General features: G+C 36.4%; 3 protein-coding genes across 7 annotated transcripts in view; 1 reads left to right on the top strand and 2 right to left on the bottom strand.

Annotated features, from left to right (window-relative positions):
• LOC138125606 (uncharacterized) overlaps nt 1-16,467 on the top strand; it is a 196,000-nt gene that overhangs the window by 87,517 nt on the left and 92,016 nt on the right. The window lies entirely within an intron of this gene.
• Nucleotides 5,447-16,265, bottom strand: LOC138125714 (uncharacterized). The gene is made up of 8 exons (XM_069041166.1): nt 16,123-16,265; nt 7,142-7,223; nt 6,843-7,093; nt 6,327-6,799; nt 6,181-6,280; nt 6,019-6,126; nt 5,814-5,969; nt 5,447-5,765 (listed from the first exon to the last, which is right to left on the bottom strand). The coding sequence occupies exons 2-8, from the start codon at nt 7,170-7,172 to the stop codon at nt 5,703-5,705; spliced, it is 1,182 nt and encodes a 393-aa protein (XP_068897267.1). The 5' UTR covers nt 7,173-7,223; nt 16,123-16,265; the 3' UTR covers nt 5,447-5,702.
• LOC138126685 (uncharacterized) lies at nt 12,889-14,420 on the bottom strand. Of its 5 annotated transcripts, XR_011157922.1 has the most exons (4): nt 14,382-14,420; nt 13,442-14,325; nt 13,211-13,389; nt 12,889-13,147 (listed from the first exon to the last, which is right to left on the bottom strand). XR_011157922.1 is itself a non-coding variant. In XM_069042444.1 (3 exons), exons 1-3 carry the CDS (start codon nt 14,384-14,386, stop codon nt 13,143-13,145), a joined length of 1,125 nt encoding a protein of 374 aa, XP_068898545.1. In that variant the 5' UTR covers nt 14,387-14,420; the 3' UTR covers nt 12,889-13,142. The 5 variants fall into 5 exon arrangements, 3 of the variants coding, with proteins under 3 accessions (XP_068898545.1, XP_068898546.1, XP_068898544.1); XR_011157923.1 differs by lacking the exon at nt 14,382-14,420 and having other exon boundaries at nt 12,889-13,389; nt 13,442-13,506; nt 13,560-14,311; XM_069042444.1 differs by having other exon boundaries at nt 13,211-14,325.

Here is a 16,467-nt window from a genome sequence, read left to right as displayed (position 1 = left end):
AATGAATGCACTATAGTTCATGCGGTGCACCTGAACTGCGGTCAGCGTTCAGAAGATAATCCGACACCCGAACTGCGGTCAAAGAATTTTAACTTACCTGGTCGTCTCTAATCTTATCTCGAACTGCGGTCAGGAAAATTTTACCTATTAGGCAATCACCAACTTTTTGGGACCGAGTTGGCTATGATTATCTAGTGTTTTTGTTGGCAGTATTTCGGTGATAACTAAAAGGTATGTACCTGTTGGCTTCCCCCACCATGCCATGTGTTGCTGATAAGGCAATGGTTTACCTTTTGGTTAAATTACATTTTTTTTTTGTTATTGAAAATTGCACTAAAAAATGTAACTATGCAACTATGGACATCAACACCATGAATTGCAATTAAACTTTATTATATTTAATTCAAAACTTTGGAAACAAACATTTATTTACAAAACAGTATTACAAAACTTGTGAGACACGCATTATTTAACATAATTATACTAATGTTTTGGTATTAAGGTGTTCAATCTAGAGTTAATAAAATTCTGTTTTGGCGGTAGTGAAATGTTTCATCAACAAAGAACATTTGTTGATTACACATAAATTGCATGCTAGTTTCACAAAAAAATATTATGTACGTGAGATTCTGTGCTGTTAACTGATAAAAAAAAATTCACCTCTCGAGGTCTTGACCGCAGTTCGGGAGGAGATTAGTAAGACCGATTATGACCCTTTTTACCTGACTGTACTTGGACCGCAGTTCGAGTGCGCCCAGTTCATGAGTAGTTGACTACACCTTATTCTTGTAATTTAAAATACAACCCGCTGAGGGCGGTATAGGACGATTGCGCCGGTATTACCTGAGTTGCCCGTTTTAACATGATGGTACGATTGCGCCGAGGCGACCCAAGTGGTTGTTAATACCTGGGCACGATTGCGCCGGTAGTAGGTAATGGTGGGTCGGACCCTTTTTTATGTTTATGTTGACTGGACTAATACGTATATTTGGGAATTTAAAATTTTCGAAAATTACAAGAATCTTGCCACGTTTACTAAGCATCTTCTCCATTGTAGCGTTTATTCCAGCGATCACTCGAATATTGTTGGACGAAACTAATGATTTTAGTAAGTTACGACAAGCTTACTCTGGCGACAGAAACGTAACGTATGTCTAACCGAATTCACACAGCGGCAATAGGCGCTCCCTCTGGTATCCGCATCCAAAAGTTTGCAGAAAACTGGTTCCATTGGTGGCCAATCTAGTAATATAAAATCAAAGGTAAAACGCTGTCCGAATATTCTCAACTACCCCTACTTTATTTGCAAACAGGTACAGGTATAGTGGAACCAGAAATATAGTGTTTTTATGGACTCTGGTCGATAATTTCTTTTACAATTTTGGGGTCACTTTTATTACCAACTTGAAGAGAGTTATAAATCTTCTATGACAGATGTTTTTGAGCCGTCTGAAAATGGACCATCGGAGACAAAGGTAGGTAGAACCCAGTCGCACGACGAGTGGCAGAAGTTTATTGCCTGCCATAACTGACCCCCTCAAGTTTATGTACTCCATCCCTCATAAAAACACTATATTTCTGGTTCCACTTTACCTTTCTAATTATCCTTCCCGTTATGAGATTAAATTTAGTACCGGCGCAATCGTACCTGTGGATTTCAGGTAGTTTGGGACGACCCGGATTATACCAGGTCATATCGGCCCAATCGTCCCCTGCCCGCTGTGTGTCATAGCTAGATGGCCGAATTATGGAATAATAAGCTGAGAGAAAAATATTATGTGGACACCTTTGTTGAGGAGGTGCGAGATAGAATCTCATTCAAGTTCCAACAGTAAATTATTGGACAAAGACAAACGAACAGTTGCTGGAAGGTGATAACAATTATGTTGAAAGTAGGTATTTAAAGAATATTATGTTAATCTCAGCTCTAGGAGAATCACAAAACTTAAATGGGTAAATGTTAACTGTAAAAATTTACATAAAAAAGTATGCTGTGACTTACGTGGCTTTACACTTCGATAAGTTCAAAAATGGATATTTATTCTCTCAGATAAAACGAGCTTTGGCTTAATATTCACATTAGCCGTATTTAATGTCTTATTTATTATTCTATTTGCTACCCCATAGAAGTCTTTTTTTTATCACAATGCTTGTTGATATTGATTTTATTTCTCCTTGTCTTTACTTAACAAAAATAAAGTCAAACGTGAATATGAGAAAATTAATTCAAGGGTTTTGTTTACAGTTTGACGGGCTTCTAGAAATTTTTCGTTACAGAAAACGACTTATAAAAAAAATTGAATAATTTCAACGAAACGTCCTTAACGACCTTCGTTGGAAGCGGAATTTTTGTTAGTCACATTTTATGTTATGTTTTATATTTCGCGATACCTTTGTCGGCAAAATAATCCAAAAAAGTGGTTTTGGGAAATTCAAACCAATGCAGGATAGTACGAGTACGTTTTGCAATTTAATTTTTAGAAGAAGGGACAGCTTACTAAAATCAGACTACCTAACCAGGACCTCAAATCATTAGCTGTATAAAAAGATGTAAGCATTAACTAAAGAAAACCCAAAAAATCAATGTTGCTACGAGATTGTTGTAAACTAGTTATGTTCAGGAGATCTTTCACCTAAACTGTTACCATTTTGTACAATTCGTCTAGTCGTAAGTCACAAAACCATTTTTTACCAGTGTCTTCGACCACCCACATTTTCTTTCATATTTCGCACAGATGGGGGTTTATGACCGCTACCCTTGCAGCTTCTTGAGGGGCTGCAAAAGCCAAATTATCTAGAATGGAAAAATACGTATACGATGTTACGATCGAAAAAAAGATAAACGACTTAACCGTAGGTCTAAAATTTTTAGAGGAAATCTTAAAAGATTTTGACAAAGCACAACTCCGTGTTGAAATAATGCCCGGTAGTATTTTAACAGACGAAGAGAACGACAACGAACGTGATTTCTTCGAACGGCGTTATTGCGATGTTGCTTCAAAAATTTACAGTCTGATTCAAAAAAGTCAAAATGAGGAACAGATCACTGCCGGTACATATTACCGTTCCCGATCAGAGTCAAATTCAATCGACGACAATAAAACATCTCTGTTCCATTTTTTACAACAAAAGCTCGACCTTCATGAGCAGGTAGACCAAGTTGTCACCATTGAAAATGTAAATTCGGGGTAATTGTTCATTTTAACTATTTCTGGAATTTTTGGCGTTTTTTCTGGCTAGACAGCCTCAGGACGTCCTCCTACATCGTTTCCTACCAGTCAAACCTTGTGCAAATGAAAATTTTCCTTACCGCAAATCAAGAAACTCAAAAATTCATCCGAATTTCAGTTCGATGTAATAAACAAATTAACAGAAAGAAACACCGAATTTCATTTCATTCCAGCGCGGTCACCGCACATGGGCGGACTGTGGGAAATAAACGTCAAATCGGTAAAAAATCACATGAAAAGAATCATCGGACTTGGAACTCCAACGTTCGAAGAGATGTACACGCTCCTCACGCGAATCGAGGCAATTTTAAATTTTCGCCCCCTTACATCGATTAGTAACGACCCCAATGACCTCGAACCATTGACTCCCGGACATTTCCTTTCCCCAGGTGAATCTCTGACCGCAGTCCACGAGGGTGACATCACCGAAGTTAAAACCAATCGACTGTCCCGTTGGCAACTCGTCGAAAGGATGCGTCAACTCTTTTGGCGAAGATGGACTCGGGAGTATCTCTCGCGACTCCAGGCGAGATCCAAGTGGAGAAATCCCGACACCACACCTGCCGTCGGCTCCCTGGTGTTGCTGCACCGAGCTCCACTTTGGAAAAGACGGGTTACCGACAGTGGCGTCGTTAATAACGAAAAACGGTGCTACGAAACGTTCAGTACACAAACTGTGTGTTTTACCCCTAGAACGCGAGGACGTTCATGTGTTGACCGATTGCGAGTGAAAAACTGTAAATTGTTCACCCCGTTTTTTTTTGTGTATTTATGTACTTCGTTTACCTTGTATATCATCTTACTTATGTTCACTTAATTTAATTTTTTTTATTTTTAGTTTTTTTATCATTTTTTTTCTTCTTGTATTTAATTTTGTTTTATTTTACTCATTTGAAATTTATCATTTTATTTTATTTATTAATTATTAGAATATGAAATTGATTCAATTTATTGTTGAACCCTGGAAGGCTTCAAGGCCGGCGGCATGTCTTCGACCACCCACATTTTCTTTCATATTTCGCACAGATGGGGGTTTATGACCGCTACCCTTGCAGCATCTTGAGGGGCTGCACAAAACTTGTATCAAATTTTATAAATGAAACGATGTAGAATGCAACAAATGAAATAAGAAACATGCAAAATAAAAATAATAATTTATAACAAATGTTCCAAATTAACACTTTTCATCTGAAAAAATAGGCATATTAGGAATAACAGTATAGCCAGTGCTTCGTGAATTCGGTCATTCAGTTCTTCTAAAGTATTGATAGGTTCGCGGTAAATATAGTTCTTCAAATATGCTTCTTCCACCGTCGTCATCAAAGGACTGAAGAACAGCATCTTCAGTTTCTGGCGGTCTAGCTTCTCGCGGGGGACCACCAAATTCTTGTCATATACGCACAAAGGACCCAGTGACTCGAGCACGATTCACCAACCGTAGAATAACGTTATAGTTTGGATATGGCAAACGTTGTGAAAAACGTATTGCATATTCTCTTGCATCCTCACGTGCATTCCGCCCGCACTCTCCATAAAGTATGAGCATTTCGGCATATTTAAACGTCTTGGTTTTTGTATTCTTTTATTAATAAGATGGTTTTCTCGTTGTAACATGACGTAAAAGTCACCAAAATGTATTGCCAACTCAATCAGTAATTGTTGTTCACACGGTATAACGGGTGACTATTAAAATTTTCACTTAGGGTTGGCTATGGAACATTCTTTGTTTTCCGTTGCACCTTAGACACTGACAAGTTTGACATTATAGTTAACATTATAGGTTATGTTTCAATTGAACTGACTGACATTTGTCGTTCGTTCTTGCGTGTGTCTAAAATAACAGAAAAAAACTCGTTCAATGCCAACCCCTAGTGAAAATTTTAATAGTTACCCGTTACTTCGTCCGTCATAATAAACAGACCTGATTCTAGGAAATCGAAGAAATGAAACCAGAAATTCAAACCAGATTTTATTCTCATCATGGAAAAGATTACATAGTATATTCAATGCTTTAAAAAATATTACATTCATAAGTGATGCTTTCGTTTATTTAAAAGAACACAGTAGTCAATATTTAAACTCTCAACAACACATTCAGTGCTAAGTGAAACTAAGTTTAGATGTACGGTGCGATAAAAAAATAAGTCAAAGTACACCATGAACAAGTCAACAGTTTTTCGAATAATTTAGTAAGAGTTGTTGTAGGAATGGCGGGCTGCTTCGGCCGGAAAATGAAATTCTTCATAACAGGCCATAAAATTTAAATTAAGAAAAGACCATAGTCGACGTTGTCTATTTTTTTTTATCTCATGCTATTTTAATTTTATAATCACATCTTATCAAACGGAAAAATTAATTTGATCAGTGAAATTATTCTACAGTGTATTTGAGTATTGAACTTATTCTATAATTTACACAGTGAGCATTTAGTATACATCGTTTTGGAAAATATACCACAGAATATACCTAATTTTAATGCAGAAACTGTTTCATTTGTACGAGAAAACACACGACAGAATAAACCAGTTTAACAATCTGAAAGGGCAATTAGTCAAACAAATGTATAGACAGAACAACACTAACCTTAACTCCCAATGCGTAATTAACAATGATATTATTTGAAAATTTAAGGCTGAAAGGTTTCTTGGTCATTAGTGTCATAATCATCAATAGCTTTAAATTGCTTCGATTCAAACTGGACCATCGTATTTTTGTATTAATAAGATGTAGCACGTCTGTCTGTAATCAAATAAGTCTACATCTATAATAAACAAAGTAACAGATATACCTCATTTTCCACTGATTGTCCTACAAATATCATCGAACAAAATGTGGTCAGGCCGGTCAGAACGGCGGCACCGACTCGGTAATATCTTCCTTTCGGATTGTCGTCATTCTAAGATTAATATCTTTGTTTCTCAAGATTTATGTCAGAGTAGATGCAACTTACCAAGAAAAAATAGACGATACAGCATATAAACAGAAGAATTCCATTTAGGGAAAAGGTGGGAATCCATTTTTGAAGTTTTGTTACTCCTTCAGTACAAACTCTGTAACAAATTTTGCAGCGAAATACATTACAGTAAAACAATTTACCTTCTTAAATCAACGTGTCTTTTTATACAAAATTTTATTCTATTTTCAACTTCCATTTGGTAGTGTTCATTTTTAAGCAAAGAACTTTCATCCTCGCTGTCGTACTGAGACACATTGGTGATACCAGCAATACGTGAAAGTAATAAGTTCACTTGAAATAAAATATGCTCTACAATATACAAGAACAGATGGGAACAATTCACCATCGTAAATCCTTGTATAAAAACCATCCATCTATAAACCCAGTTCAAAATAGATGCGTACTCAGAAAAATATCTATCAAAAAGGTACAGAGCAAAAAATACATCCTTGTCATTGCGAACAGGTAGGACAAATAGACTCGCAGCTATTAGTGCCAACCCAAAATTGACAAACACAAAACTTGTCCAAAACACAGATTCGGTTTTAATTTTTGCTGTGGTTTTGTTATCACCGCTGTCCAAAGCCCATGGTTTTAAATTTTTCAAAGTGATGTCAGCAAGTTCGCCATCTTGCAGTAGTGTTATGGTGCTGAGCATTCCCTGAGTAATTAAAAAAAAAGATGATTCTGTTTCGGTAAAAATTATTTTCCATTATTACATAAAACATTCCGAAAAACATGGGGCTGTATTTGACAAAATCCATAAGAGTCAGAACGCAGCAGAAGAAGTAGATTTGAATCAGTGTCATGGCTGCTTGAAAAATTAATGTCGCTTTAAGAAGGATTCTAACGAATCTTAACTTTAAAATGTCAATTGACAAAATCCGGACTATCCGTAACGAGTCGTCTGAAACATGTTTAATAAAAATCTGGTTTATTTGCTAAACGATGGTACCTTTAAGGGGTTTCTTGGTAAAAAAAATCATTGCATCATAGGAGTTTCAACACACTGTGATAAAGAATTCCGGAAATGAATGCTGGAAATTTTAACAAGGACAATAAGTTAATAATGTTTTTTGTTCGACACTGTCAGAAGTTTCTCCTGTGTGAACGGATTTTGATAAATTTGACAACTTGTCAAAACACGAACAAAAAAACCTTGTATTCAGCTCGTTCTTGTGTAAATTGGTTTGGCACTCGTGGGCCTTTAAAACGCTTGTTTCACTCGCGTTTTAAACTGGCCCACTCATGCCAAAAAAAGGCCAATTTACACACGAGCTCGTTAAATAAACTACTATTTTCTACTCCTATTGTAGAATGCTGTAATTATGAAAGCGTTTTTTTATTAGATAACAGGGTTCATTATCCACGGCCCGTTGAATAATAATTTGAAAAATCACGCCAAATATCGTAGGAACTAGTTTATGAAGTCCAATCGCAAATTTTAATGCAATGGTGGACTTCGTCCAGCGAGAGATTGGGAGATTTTAAATTGTATTAAATTAACCCAATACTACAAAATGCACTAGAATACACTAATTAGAGCATAATTTCAGGGCGAATGTGTTATTAGTTGAAGGATATATTTCAAATTTTACGTGCGCTAGGTATTATTTTCTCTACGTAGAATTTAGTGATTTTTATGTTAACCAACCTCTCGCTGAACAATTTCTCTTTATAGTCGTAGAAAAAGTATTGAAACGTTTCTACTGTTCGTTGACTTTTCCTCGATGAAACTTTCCTTCCTTATTTATAATTTATAATTTATAATAACAATAATTTCAACGAAATATTTTAAATATCGTTAAATGCTTGTTGACGCGAGGCAAAAGGAATATTACTTATTCAAAAATGAATGAATCGATCATTGGCTGCTTCTCATGTGGAACGTTTTTGGTGGATTCCATATTTTTCTCATTTCTCATTTATACGTACTATCGCGGCCACGGAATTTTGGCCGTCACTTTCATGTCAATTCAAAAAAAATGGATGTAGTCCATGCTTTATTGTCATTATGATTGACTTTTGGAATTGACATCCAAAAATTTGTCACTGTCATACTTCATTCAAATAGTTGCGAACATGGCACCAATACCCTATTTTAATAAAGTGCCGATAATATCCCTGTTCCAAGATGATCTATCACATTCTAAAATTTCGGAACGTTTGGGTATAGGAAGAAGCACGATAAGTGCAATTATTAAAAAATGGAGGCAAGATCGAACAGTGGAACGACGTCCAGGTTCCGGAGGACGTCGAATTTCTACACGTAATCAAGACGAAGAACTTTTAACTGTGATACGAAACAGTCCTTTTACTACTGCTACTGCAGCAGTGAATATCAGTAATTTCCCGGGCTCCGTCAGAACCTCCACGTCGTCGTCTGAGGAATAGTGAACTTCGAAACCACGCAGCTGCTAGGAAAATACGTCTTACCCCTCAGCATAAGGAGGCAAGAGTTGGATTTGCTTTAGAGCACTTAGCAAAAGATAATGCTTTTTGGAGCCGAGTTGTGTTCTCAGACGAAAAGGTCTTCCAGTCGTCGCACAATGGTCGTGTTAGGGTGTATAGACCACGAAACAGCCGATATGATGAACGCTACGTTGAACCGACCGAACGATCCGGTCGCTTTTCTGTTAACGTATGGGGGTGGATTTCTGCTGTTAGTCCTGGGGTAATGCTCCATGTGAAAGAGCGGCTGAACTCTGGCGTTTATATTTTAGGATCCTGGAAAATATGATGCGCCCTTCAGTGACTAGGGTTTATTCCAATCAAAACTTTATCTTTCAGCAGGACAACTGCTCCGTGCATACTTCTCATAGGGTAGCAACATGGTTCCAGGATCAAAATATAAACGTCCTCGACTGGCCCAGTCGTAGTCCAGATGTGAACCCGATAGAGAATATGTGGGGTTTTTTGGAAAGGCATTTGCAAAAACAGAGACAAATTTATCGTAATAGACAGGAACTCCTTACTGCGATCACTGATGCATGGCACGCGTTACCTCAGGACTACATCAGAAATCTATGCCTTTCCATGCCCAGTAGTCTAAGAAAAGTTTTAGACGCAAATGGGGCAGTTACAAAATACTAGTTTCTTTGCATGTTTCTAATACCTACCTATTTATTATGTTTTTATTTTATTTTTATATTTATCATCCCTACCTATTTACGCTTTCTTTCTCTTTGTCAACATTAGGTTAATATAAATATCATTGTTTGATCGTCACTTAAAGTAGCTTTACAAGATATCGTATTATGTGCAGGAAGGCATGTTTGTGCTTATTTAATGAAAGGCGTTATGCAGCACATGCGCACCTGCGCTAGGGTGCACAGATCTTACCGAGACTACCGCACGGGACTACCGAGAGCTAAGATTCAAGAAGATCCAAGAAAGTCTTGTCTTGAATCCGAGGGGAATGAATCTCTTTGCGTTATTCCTGCATAAGTGCATATACATGTATAATATGTGTGTGCTTGACTTGTTGCAGGCAATGAGGAAGCGCGTTTTCATGTAAGTCAGTCAGCGTCAAAATGACAAGTCTTGAAATAGCACAAAGTGAGGTTACGAATACGTAAGGGCCGCTTTACATCTCATGTCAACGGAATGACAAGTGACGGCCAAAATTCCGTGGCCGCAATTGTATAAAGGTCAGGCCTTCTAATTATGTTTTTTCTAAAATCGACATATAAAGTTAATATTTAAATTGTCACTATACAGGGTGTCTCAAAATTAGCAAATTCCAAATTCAGAGCGTTATAAGGGATCACTTCAGTAGTCCAAATATGGAAATAAAAAAAAATCGGGACTCCCCCCACAAAGATAGTTGGTTTTCATTTAATATTCTGGTGGCATCACCTATGGAAATCTTTTGTTTTGAAAAACGGATGTCGCAGCGTTAAAATACGACATAACTTCACTATAAAATAACAGCATGACACGAATTATTATTATTATTATTATTATTACACCACCCAACAGACATGTAGTCCATTTAGAGGGTAGGAAAAACCAAAATCAGTATATTAATCTGTATTGAAGCACATCCCCTTTATGTCTCTAATAGTGCAGTTGAAAATATCGAGGGAAGGTAACTTGTTAGAATTATGACACATCATGAAGAGCGGAGAAAATTTTTGCGTATTAATGCGAGGAGTATCCATATAAAAAGTCAGCTGATTTCTGGATGCCAGCCTAGGTACATGAAAATTAATTTTACCCAGCAGTTCAGGACAGTCGAAGACGTTGTTAATTAGTCGATGTAAAAAAATAAGGGAATGGCAAACGCGGCGATGCAAAAGACTGTCTACATTCCAACGACGTAACAAGTCATGTTGTGGATGGCCGTTCTCTGGATAAGTACCATCAACTTTGAAACTCAAGTACTTTAGAAGACGTCTTTGTATTTTCTCAAGATCCTCAATCTGTGACTTATAACCAGTAGACCAAACCACACTAGCATATTCCAATTTCGATCTCACGAAAGCAAAATACAAACGTTTCACAGTATCAGTATTATTGAAACTCCGAGAATTTCTGATGACAAACCCAAGGGATCTAACCGATCTGGTAACCATGCCCTCAACATGATCTAAGAAGGACAAGTTACTGTCGAGAGTTATTCCTAGATCAACATGTTTTGTACAGCGTTGTAGGTCTGAGATGTCAAGAGTATAGTGATGATGAATAGGCTGAGTCTTTCTGGTAATTGACATAATACAGCATTTATCCTTGTTTAGTTTTAGACCATTGCTGTTGCACCAGGTTACCACTTCATCAATGGAATCCTGCATTCGCAGGCAGTCAACAGCATGGTCAATTCTTGAGTAAATTTTGAAATCATCAGCATATAATAAAATTTGAGAGTCAACAACATCCGCTATATTATTAATGAAGACATTAAACAAAAGTGGTCCAAGAATGGAGCCCTGCGGTACACCAGATGAAACATTGATCACGTGTGATTGAAAGCCAGCACAATTAACATACTGACAACGACCACTGAAATATGACCTAAAAAATTCGACAAAATTGGTACAGAGTCCAAATTTGGAAAGTTTTCCTAACAGTATTGGATGATCAATTGTATCAAACGCTTTCGACAAGTCCGTGAATACAACATCAACTTGAGAACGATCATTCATGCAATCAGCCACAAACTGCACAAAACTGCATAAGTTTGTAACAGTAGATCGGCCCTTCACAAAGCCGTGTTGAAAGTTCGATAACTGGTTTTTCACGAAGGGGGATAACGTATCGTGAAGTAAAATCTCAAAAACCTTAGCAAAGCTCGACAGCAGAACCACAGGCCTATAATTGTGAATTTGTTTTCTATCACCTTTTTTATAGATCGGACAAATTATTGAATTTTTAAAAACAGCAGGGAATGTCGAGGAACTTAACGCACGGTTAAAAATTATAGTAAGTGGGGTTGTAATATTGTCACAAATGTTTTTAATTACAAAAGCAGGAATACCATCCGGGCCAGAGGATTTTTTAGTTTTGAGTTTTTTTATTGCATCACTCATATTAGTTACCGTAAAAGTCGGAATAGTTAAGCAGCCGGAATTGCGCGAATACATATCGAAGTGATTATTATCTGAGACTGCTGTGGAAGATGAGGTATAAGTTTGTTGAAAGAAATCAGCAAAACCATTTGCTATGTCTGTAGGAGTCTGCAGTTCCTTGTCGTTGAAAGTCATGTAAGTAGGTATAAAATTGTTTTTCTTAATACAATCGATATAAGACCAAAAACTTTTAGGATCTTTTGTTATATTTTGTTCCACTTGTAAAATATATTTACAATGGGCACGTTTGATTTCTAACTTGATAATCTTTCTGACAGACTTGAATTCATCGTAGAATAGAGGAGATTTGCTTTGTTTGTATTTTAGCCAAAGTTTATGTTTTTGTCTCAGCTGCTTAACGATTGAGCTATTAAACCAAGGGGGATATTTCGATTTGTAAAAACGTAGGGATCTTGGAACACAAATACTAAATATATCATTCAGTTTACTATAAAACGCCTCCATCATAACGTCAATATCAGATATAGGTTTTAGAAAAGACCAGTCAATGTCAGACAATTTTTTGTTTATTGCAACAAAATCAGCTTTTAGAAAATTAAAATGTTGTTTCTTAGATGAAATACCTTTAACTGATGTGTCATATTTATGAGCATAGTTATAAGCATATAGAATGTGAAGGGGTGGATGATGAACATCCTCTTTACACAATATATCAACGGCCCTGCTAACCACACATTTCTTGTTCGAGCAAACTAAGTCCAGTATTCTGTTGAAGTCATTAGCGATATTGTTGTACTGATGAAAACCCATGTAATTACAGAATTCAAGAAAGATTCTAGATTTGTTGTCTTGGACGCCACTTAAAGCCAAAACATAATGAGAGATATTGAAATCGCCAATAATGATAACGCTTCTATTCAATACAAAGTCAAGAGATTCAAAGCTATCAAAAAGCTTCACATACACATCAATAGAAGAGTTAGGTGGGACATAGAGGGCAAAAATGTAAAGAATTGAAGTCTTGGGAATTGATATTTTTACACAAACAATATCAACATTCGGTAACAGAGAAAAATCCGTGCCGTTCAAATCAAGTCTTTCCACAACAAAAGCGGTACTCACAGCAACAAGCACACCACCCCCCCTAGAACATTGGCAAGTAATAAAATCCCTGTCAGATCTGAAAATGTAATAAGAACTGTTACATAGTTCGTTGTCCAAGACCGAGTCATTCAACCATGTTTCCGAGATAATAACCACATCAAACTTTGATGAAGTAATGCCATTGTAGAGTTCGGTCAATTTATTCCTTAGACTGCGCACGTTTTGGTAATAGACCGACAAGTGCGATTTGTGTTGGTTTACTGGGCTTACGTGTAAATGAGATTCATCAACCAATACTCGCGAAGGTGAGCAAGAAGGTGATGGCTATGCTGAAATGCCAAAGACATCTCTTTTGGCTTTAGTCAGTAATTCCTGATAGGATACACATTTACCAGATTCCCAAACAAAATGACGAGTATCAATATCTCCCTTCTGACGTGACTTCAGATTAATACAGTTAATACATCGAAGAATTTCGAATTGACATTCTTTAGTATCATGCTTTTCTCCACATTTCGAGCACGCCAAAGCATTATTACAACTGCGAGAAGTATGACCGTAGCCGCAGCATCTGTAACAGCGAGTTAGTTCAACTGCATCAAAAATTTTACAGGTGTCAAGACCAACAATAAGATGACTTCTAGACAGAGCCTTCCTGTAAGTCATTAAATCAACCTGCAAAAGAGCCCTGAAAACTTTATCATTCTTTTTCAATGCAGAAAAATTGAGTAGTTTACAAACCGAATTAGTATCAAAAATATCAGGATTTTTTGTTGTAATATATGAAATTACTGAATCTTCTGGAATTAAATCAGAAATACCAACAATACAGATTCGAGGCAATAATTTTCTAGGTTCGTGAATATCATACTTTTCTGATAGTTTTTCTACAGCAATCTTTTTGAAATCGTTAGAGTCACATCCTACCAAAATACCGCCGTCCTTGATTTGTTTAACTTTACTAAAATGAAAATCTTGATTTAATATATCAACTCCACTTAGAATATCATTTATTGTTTGAGACTTATCTTGATTTTTATTTTTTGGCTTGATAACAAAGGTTTGTTGATTCTGGGGTTCTTTATTCTGAACCAAAACTTGAGAATAAGTAACATTTGCTTTACCTTCATCCTTCAGACTTGTACCATCAAGTAATGAGCTCAATCTTTTAACCTCATGTTGTAGTAAAACATTATGTTCTTTAAGTGTATCAATTTCAGTCTTAAGGACAACCATCTGCTTATTTACACAGCTTCGCACAATATCCATGATCTCTACACCCAGTTTTTTCAAAAAATCATCTGCTGAATCTGGCTGCACAGATGATTGATGCCGAGAACCCGATGAACCAGAATTCTCGAGAGGATTAACTTTGTTTTGTGTGGGACTAGTCGATGCACACCAGTTACACTTCCAATTCTTAGCCTTTCCAGCCGATTTTAACATCTTTAGCTCGTCATCATCTATTCCGCAACAATTCACATGATAATCTAACTTGCAAGTAGAACTACAAGATAAGTAATCGTCATGACTCATGACGGCTAATGGAGCGATTACACTTACCACATTTACCCATCTTTGTCACATGTTAAAAAAAAAAAAAAGAAAAAAAAAAAAAAAAAACCCCCACCAACTGATAATTATTAACGTTAAAAGATAGTGATTAGAGAAATATATAACGCCTCCTGCAATGTATGGGTGCAAGCAAGATCGCAACAATCGGCTGGCACCCGCGTTAGAGAGAGAAACCGGTTATTAGCGATAGCGTACTTACCAGAAAAAAGTGAGTGAGGCAGTAAGCGAGGAAAAAAAAATCAAAACAACGTAGAGATTAGATCAACGGTAACAAACTCTAAATAATAGCCAACACTAAATGCAAAAAAGTGAGGATTTACTGTGAATAAAACACCTTCAAAAGCTAGAACTTCACAGCACAGCACAGCATGCAGCACCGTTGTATAAAATTATGATAAAAAAGTAACACAATTACAATTTACGTACAAGTTAATCATTAATCAATTTATTAAATGAGCTGCTGAAAATGTCTACCTTCTTCTTTTCGTAACAATTTGTGGCACGTTCCTATTTTCCTACACAAGGTTCAGTCTGTTGCGCTGCGGTAACTGACGTATTGTGGGGACTGTGGGGAGCATTTTGCATTATTTCTATTGTAGTTTCAATAACTGCAACAGTGCGTTTTAGCGGCCGACCCCTGTGGGTTTTTTTCGGTAAACGCCTCCAGTTTCACGAAACAGCTTTACACACCGGCTCAGGTTGTCTTCGAAGGTTTTCCGGTCAAAAATAACGTTGGGAAATTCGGCGATAAACTCTTCTAAGCATTTTTGTACGGAGTAGATCCATGAACCATTCACTTTCAAACCATTGCGAAAATAACTTTCAATCAAAAACGTTTTCTGCTCTAACGTGAACACCAGAAAACAGTAAACGTAAACCTCTCTGAACGCAAATGTCAAAATATGACAGTTCTACTCTAATTTTACTAATCGGAAGTTCAAACGACGACATGCCTTAACAAAAACAAAATATTTTCATTGGTAATGCCACCAGAATATTAAATGAACACCCGTTACATTGGTCTGAAAGCGCACTCTTTGAATTGCGTTTTCTTCAAATACGGGCTGACAAGTTCAGTGTTATTGTTATTTATGGTGTAGATGATTGTGGAAAATAATAAAAATAATAACGTAAAAGTAAAGTGTTTACAAGCTCCACTCGCTCTGAATTCGGAATTCGCCAATTTTTAAACATCCTGTAGTTTCGAATTTCGAAGTGACATACTTTTAGGCGCAAGTTCCTAAAAGTAATGTGATGTAATGTCATTTTTTATTCTAAAAGAATCCGAACAAATAATGCCTAAAACACAAAAGACACGGTTTATTGTTTTTAATAATTATGTATATCTATACAGGGTGGACCATCGTATAGCATATTTGCGATAAAACCTTTTTTTAATTGTAAAAAATTGAAATTTTAAAGACACAATCTTCAATTTGCGAAAATAAATGTGAAATTTGACTTTGATAGCGTTTTATTATCAGGGATAATATAATAAGTGGTACGCTTATTATCGATAATTTTTTTTAATGTTACGAATGCCAGTCCCAACGACGAAAATACAACGAGTGCTTCGCACTCGTTGTATTTTCCAAAGAATGGGGCTGGCATGAGTTGACATTTGTAAAAAAATTATCGATTCTTAAGCGTACCATGAATTATATTTAGGAAGAGAATATAATAAATTAAAATAAGGACCACAGATGCACATTTAAGCAAAAAAGCTTACCCCAACAAGTCATTATGTGCTTTTTCTTTCTGGAAATGCGCGTAACACACTTAAAAAAATGTATCTGACGTTTGTCTGACTTTTCTAAATTATTTTATTTGACAAGTGAAACAAACGCAAGTTAGCTAATACCAAATCGATAATAGTTAGTCGCGTATTGTCACTATGGTACAAGGTCCTATTGGTCAATATTTTAAATTTAAGAAGCACCGATTGGCTCAATATTCAATGTATTATATTCTCAAAGTAATAAAGCGATCCGAACTTTTTTCTTAGGATCTCACCCACAGGACAATGTCGATTTTGATTACACAAAAGTTGGTATTTAAATCAGGATAATAACTG

Source organism: Tenebrio molitor, chromosome 3 (genome assembly GCF_963966145.1).
Source record: "Tenebrio molitor chromosome 3, icTenMoli1.1, whole genome shotgun sequence".
Classification (NCBI taxonomy): Eukaryota; Metazoa; Arthropoda; class Insecta; order Coleoptera; family Tenebrionidae; genus Tenebrio; species Tenebrio molitor.
Note: the sequence above shows the minus strand (reverse complement) of the source record. Positions and strands in the feature narration are given on the sequence as shown.

Bases quoted from the DNA above. Each gene is read 5' to 3' on its own strand.
- LOC138125714 (XM_069041166.1), bottom strand. From the start codon at position 7,172: ATGATTTTTTTTACCAAGAAACCCCTTAAAG. The intron at 6,800-6,842 runs GCTCAGCACCAT...GAACTTGCTGAC, and splicing joins TTTTTAATTACTCAGGGAAT to ATCACTTTGAAAAATTTAAA. The intron at 6,127-6,180 runs GTAAGTTGCATC...TATTAATCTTAG, and splicing joins GTATCGTCTATTTTTTCTTG to AATGACGACAATCCGAAAGG.